The following is a 6,342-nucleotide window of genomic DNA, read 5'->3' on the forward strand; positions in this document are numbered from 1 at the left end:
AAAAAAAAAAAAAAAAGACTGAATATTAATTCTTTGCTAGTTACATGTGTTAATACATTTCTTCCAGTTTGCGGCTTGTCTTTCTACTTTACTTCTGATGTACTGAAGTTCTTAACTTTAATGTAGTGGAATTCATTAATCTTTTCCTGTGATTTGTGCTTTTGGTATGTCTTGTTTTCCCTACCCTAAGATTATCAGATTGTACCATATACTGTCTTTTAGGTGTTTTGTAGTTTGGTCTTTACAATTAAATCTTTATTCCACTTAGAATGGAAGGATCATTTTTTTTCTGTATTGATAATCAATTGTTTCAACACCATTTTTGCTTTAAACGTTTATTCTTTCTCTGCTAGTCTGCAATGGCAGCTCTGTCATGTCAAGTTTCCATGTTTGTGAGGATCTATTTCTCAACTCTCCATTCTGTTTCATTGGTTAATTATCTATCCCCAGGCTAATTCCACATACATAAATGACATAGAATTTGGTATCCAAAAAACAAGAAAAATGGGCAAAAACACTTGCACAGGCACTTTACAAAAGAGGAAATCCAAATGGCCAATAGAAACATGAACATAATTTTTTACTGATATTTTACACCTATACTTGCATGGTAATCTAGGTAATTTCAACCTAGATTTTTGGGTTGAAAATCCTTCTCTTTCTGAATGTTGGGCTCAAGCAATCCTCATGCCTCAGCCTCCCTAGTAGCTGGGATTATAGATGTGTATAGATGTGTTCCCTCCCCTCCTTCCGTTCTGTCCTTCCTTCCTTGTCTCTCTCTGTTACCCAGGCTGGAGTGCACCTCCAGGGTTCAAGTGATTCTACTCCCTTAGCCTCCGAGTAGCTGGGATTACAGGTGTCTGCCACCACATCTCGCTAATTGTATTTTTAGTAGAGATGGGGTTTCACCATGTTGGCCAGGCTGGTCTTGAACTCCTATCCTCAAGTGATCCCTCCACCTTGGCTTCCCAAAGTGTTGGGATTACAGGTGTAAGCCACCTTGCCGGCCTTAGTGCTCCTTTTAAGAAATGTGAAGCTATTCTAATTCCTGACATTTCTATATGTTTATTTCTTCTTCTTCTTTTTTGAGACAGAGATTTGCTCTTATCGCCCAGGCTGGAGTGCAACAGTGTGATCTCAGCTCATTGCAACCTCCGCCTCCTGGTTAAAGCGAGTCTCCAGCCTCAGCCTTTGGAGTAGCTGGGATTACAGGTGCTTGCCACCACATCTGGCTAAATTTTTTGTATTTTAGTAGAGACAGGGTTTTGCCATGTTAGCCAGGCTGGTCTCGAACTTCTGACCTCAGGTGATCTGCCCATCTCAGCCTTCCAAAGTGCTGGGATTACAGGTGTGAGCCACCATGCCTGGCCAATTTCTTTTGTCCCTTTGGGAGTTTATAGAATATTTTTTGTCCTCAGTGTTTTAAAATATCAAGAGAATATACTTTAATGTGGATTTACTTTTATACATTGTGTTCGGCATTTAATGGGCCCTTTCCATCTGAAACTCATGTCCTTTAATTGTCCTTATTTTTCATGAATTATTTCATCCTTAAATTATTTCATTATTTCCTTTACTTTGATTCTCTCTTCTCTTTTCTGAAACACTTATTCAAATATTAGATCTCCTGGCCTAGTATTCTAATTTTCTGACCTTTTTCTCTCTTTTTTTTGTTCTTGTGTTCTATGAGACCAGAAAACCAAAGTTCAAGAACATACAATTCAATGATCCTCAAGGTGCAAGTAGTGTTCAGTGTTGCATATAGTATATTTTGTAGATTCTAAGATGCATATTTTTTTAACATTTAACATTCTGAAATCTAGATGAGTCTTATAAACAATGGGATGTTATCTGTTAACGTTTTTGACAGTATCTAAGATTAATTGAACTATAGTATCTCTGTATTCCCATTTTTACTCTAATCACTTTATATTCTTGATTAACTTGTCTGTACATTGCTACATTTAGTATAAAAAATTTTATCCAGCATTTTTAGCTGTTTTCAGCAGGCTACAATATCTAGTCTGCCAGACTGCTAGAAACAAAAGTCATTATCCATATCTCAACCACTATTACATTTTTTGTCCATCTTTCTGGTCCACATTTTGGGCAAATTTCTTAGTACTACTGTTCAAATCTCTAATTTTCTCTTCAAGTATATTCAGTCTAGAGTTGATCCTATTTATCCAAGACTAGGTTTTTTTTTTTCCTTTAATAACTGAAATTTCCATTTCCAAGATTTCTAAATGATTCTTTTTATTTTATATGTTCATGTTTCACTCTGCCTCTCTGTCCCTTGGTTATTATTTTTATTTATTTAGAAACAGAATCTCACTCTGTCCCCCAGTGCAGTGGCAAGATCTCAGCTCACTGCAACCTTTGCCTAGCGGGTTCAAGAGATTCTTGTGCCTCAGCCTCCCTAGTAGCTGGGATTATAAGAATGCACAACCACACCTGGCTAATTTTTTGTATTTTTAATAGACACATCACCATGTTGGCCAGGCTGGTCTCGGACTTCTGGCCTCAAGTGACCTATCTGCCTCAGCCTCTCAAAGTGCTGGGTGGTTATTTTATATATTTTTTTCATATTTTTTCTATCATTGCTGTGTATGCAACAGAAGGAGCATATCAAATGTGCACTACAAAACCATCTTCCTATGAAGTGGCTTTTTTTTGTTTTTTTTTAAACTGTAACTCTGAGGCATTTTATTATAAAAAGCTAGTACTCATATACATAAAAGTAATATGTACTTAAAATTCATGATACATTTACTTCATTTTTTAGCTTGACCTTCTAGCAGATCTTTAGCTTCATTGATTTTGGCTGCTATATACGGAGACCCTCCTTTGTCAGGATGATTTAAAAGCATAATTTGTCAGTGAGCATCTCTTATTTTCCCTTTATTGGCAGTAGGGCTTACACCTAGTATTAATGCTGCTTCCCGTTTTGTCATTTTGGGTTCAAACCCACCTCTGTAATAGCCACCACTGAAGGCAGATTTTGGTAGACTTTGAAAAACTTGTTTTACTTGAGGCTCCATATGCTTCATGGCTTGCAAAACATAACGGCCTGCAAATCCTGCAGCTGCAATGGTCAGTCCAACTGCTACCATTGTGCTGCGGCTGGCTTCCCTCGCTTCCACCCAGAGCCCGGCTCATCCCAGCGCACAGACCGCGGCGGACGCCGCACGCCCCGAGCAGAGCGACGCACCTCAGCTTTTTTGTTTTCCTTTCTTTGAGACAGAGTCTCACTCTGTTGGCCAGGTTAGAGTGCAGTGGCATGATCTTGGTTCACTGTAACCTCTGCCTCCCAGGTTCAAACAATTCTCCTGCCTCAGCCTCCCAAGTAACTGGGATTACAGGTGTGTACCACCACGCCTGGCTAATTTTTGTATTTTTAGTAGAGATGGGGTTTTGGCCTTAGGTGATCCACCCGCCTCAGCCTCCCAAAGTGCTGAGATTATAGGTGTGAGCCACCATGCCTGGCCCTAAAGTCATTTTTGTATATAGAAAAATATCTAGTGACTTTGAAGCAAGATAGCTTTATTTATCCCACCTTCCCATATCCCAAATTCTCTTAAGTTCTTGGAGAATAAAAACTATGCCTGTGTTTTTCACAGGTATAACTCCAGTGCCTAGACTAGTGTCTGGCACATAGTAAGAATTCAACATATACTTGCAAGACTCATTCTCTCACCATCTTCAGGTTTCTGCCTAACGTCATTTTAGTAGAGAGGGCTTCCCTAACCATCTCATTCAAATTGAAACCCCCCATTTCCTGAAAACTTTCTCTATCCTGGCCTGTCTGCATTGTTTCAGGAATTGCCTTCTGATACACATATAACTTATTATTTACTGTCTGTATTTCCTTGCTAGAATGTAAGTCCCATTAGGATAGGGACTTTTGTTTTGCTTTACTTTTGCATAATCAGTATCCAGAACAGTGCTTATCATATACCAGGGGCTCCATAAAGATCTGTGGATTAAATATAAAAATGAGTAAAATTTCAGGTACTCTACAAAGGCTGAAGATTCAAAGATCTGTTTATATAAGGATGTTTATATGCTTTATTTATTCATTTCTTTTCATTTTTTTTTTTTTTTTGAGACGGAGTCTTGCTCTATTGCCAAGGTTGGAGTGCAGTGGTATTATCTTGGTTCACTGCAACCTTCACCTCCCAGGTTCAAGTGATTCTCATGCCTCAGCCTCCCAAGTAGCTGGGATTATAGGCGTGTGCCACCACGCCCAGCTAATTTTTTGTATTTTTAGTAGAGATGGGGTTTGGCCATGTTGGCCAGGCTGGTCTCAAACTCCTGACCTCTAGTGATCCGCCCACCTCCAAAGCACTAGGATTACAGGTGTGAGCCATCACACCTGGTCCTATTTTTCTTTTCTTTTCTTTCCTTTTCTCTTCTCTTCTCTTCCCCCCACCTCTCTCTCTCTTTCTTTCTCTTTCTTTCCTTCTCTTTTTCTTTCTTTCTTTTTCTTTCTCTCCCTCTCTCTCTCCTCTCTCTCTCTCTCTCTCTCTCTCCTCTTCCTCTCTCTCTCTTTCTTTCTTGAGATGGGGACTTGCTATATTGGCCAGGGTGGTCTTGAACTCTTGGCCTCAAGCAATTCTCCCAGCTTGGCCTCCCAAAGTGCTCAGATTACACGCGTGAGCCACCCGCCCAGCCTACATGCTTTCTTTAAAGCCCTAAATGTATCAACAGTGAGGAATGGTAAAGAAAATTATATCAGATACAGTAAAAAGAGAAATTTACTAGTAAGCAAGAGATCTGGGTTCACATCCTGACTCATCTACTTACTAGATATATAAACTTGGAAAAGTTAAATCTGAATTAATTTCCTTATCTGTGAAATAAGACAAAATAAGGCTTACTTTAAAAAATTGTTCTAAGGGTTTAAATGCAAAAGTGACTAATAGAGTGATACGTACTTAGAAATCCGTATCTGAGGTTTTAAAAATTTTTTACTGTGGAGACAATGAGGCAGCATGCAGGAATTGCTTAAGAAAGAGTAAGTTAGGCATTAGGACACAAAATATCTATGCTAACATTCCAAATATGAAAAAAACTCACAAAGATAAGCAATAACAATTGTTAGGACAGTGAGAAATATTTTTCTTTCACATTTCTTTTATTATTTGGTGAGGCTAGAAGGGAGGCTGAATTATTCACCATCACACTCCCATATCCTGTAAGTTCTCCAAGGCCAAGGACGTTGTTATGGTTACGTTCCTATCTCCAGCAAACAGGACAGTACCAAGGCATTTACTAGTCAGTACACTTCTGATAGATGAATTACAAGGACAAAGAGTAAAAAGCTTTAAATGGTTCTGAATAGGTCATGCCAGACAGCTTCTAATCTAAACGTAAAGAATGCCTGCACTTCACAGGCCTGTAATTAGCTAGAACCACCAGAGCCACAAGGAAGGGGGATGATCAAGCACTTACTTGCTGAGCTGGTAATCAGTGCCTTTGATGAACTTGAGCTTCTCCAAGGGTACCCCAATGCTCTCCAGCATTGCTTTGATCACATTCTCATAGTAACTAACTCGGAGTTCTAGAAGTTCCCACGGGGCTTTCATGTTATCCAGGTATGCGTGGAGGTCCGCAAACAGAATTGTTACCTGGACAAGATATAAGGGGTCACCAAAATGTGAATTTGTCCAAGTACCTACAACCTTTCTCCTCCAGCCCCACCCTGTCCTTGTTAAGTCTCTCTTGGGTTTCCCTTGGGTCAGTCCCCAAGGGCTTATAGCATTAGTTCTTACCTCACATCCTGCCTTCAAGAAGTCTGCAATCTTTGACATGGGCACAAAGTAAGCCACATGTGGTTTGCCAGTAGTTGCCGTTCCCCAGTAAATTTTAAGTTCCCGCTCCTTCAGTATCTCTTTCAGCTTCTCTTCCCCGAGAACCTCCTGTTGTGGAAGCAGAAGAGTTGGTTTAATGCCGGTGCCCCACCTTGCTCATCCTTTACCCTGTGACAAGGAAAACAAAAGCATGTGTCACTGGAGATCCTGGCTCAGAGCCATCAAGGGGGTCCAGCCATGCTCTCAGTGCAGAGAGCCAATGTAAGTTGGTACTGCTGCTAGTATCACCCCTAATGTTGGGGAGTGGGGACATGCCCCTAACTGCATCTTTGCCTCCAGTGACTTGTAAACCAAAACTAAATTCTAAGACCCCCAACTGACTGAATGGATCCCCCATTTTGGCCAATGGGATCCCAAGGAAACCTAAAAACTAGTTCAGGCCAAGACAGAAAGGAAGGGTCTGACATGCCTCATTATACCCTCCTCCCTTTGGAGTATATTCTATTTTTTTTTTTTTTTTTTTTTTTTG

General features: G+C 40.0%; 1 protein-coding gene and 1 pseudogene across 1 annotated transcript in view; both read right to left on the reverse strand.

The window, feature by feature from the left end:
- The window catches only part of YARS1 (tyrosyl-tRNA synthetase 1), a 42,657-nt gene that overhangs the window by 30,660 nt on the left and 5,655 nt on the right, over positions 1-6,342 (reverse strand). Inside the window, exons 2-3 of the mRNA XM_017527960.2 lie at positions 5,775-5,921; positions 5,455-5,630 (exon numbers count right to left, since the gene is read on the reverse strand). Of these exons, the coding sequence (XP_017383449.1) occupies positions 5,455-5,630; positions 5,775-5,921 (323 nt within the window). The remainder of the gene's footprint in view (positions 1-5,454; positions 5,631-5,774; positions 5,922-6,342) is intronic.
- LOC108303966 lies at positions 2,760-3,149 on the reverse strand (annotated as a pseudogene).

Source organism: Cebus imitator, unplaced genomic scaffold (assembly GCF_001604975.1).
Source record: "Cebus imitator isolate Cc_AM_T3 unplaced genomic scaffold, Cebus_imitator-1.0 Scaffold51, whole genome shotgun sequence".
Taxonomy (NCBI): Eukaryota; Metazoa; Chordata; class Mammalia; order Primates; family Cebidae; genus Cebus; species Cebus imitator.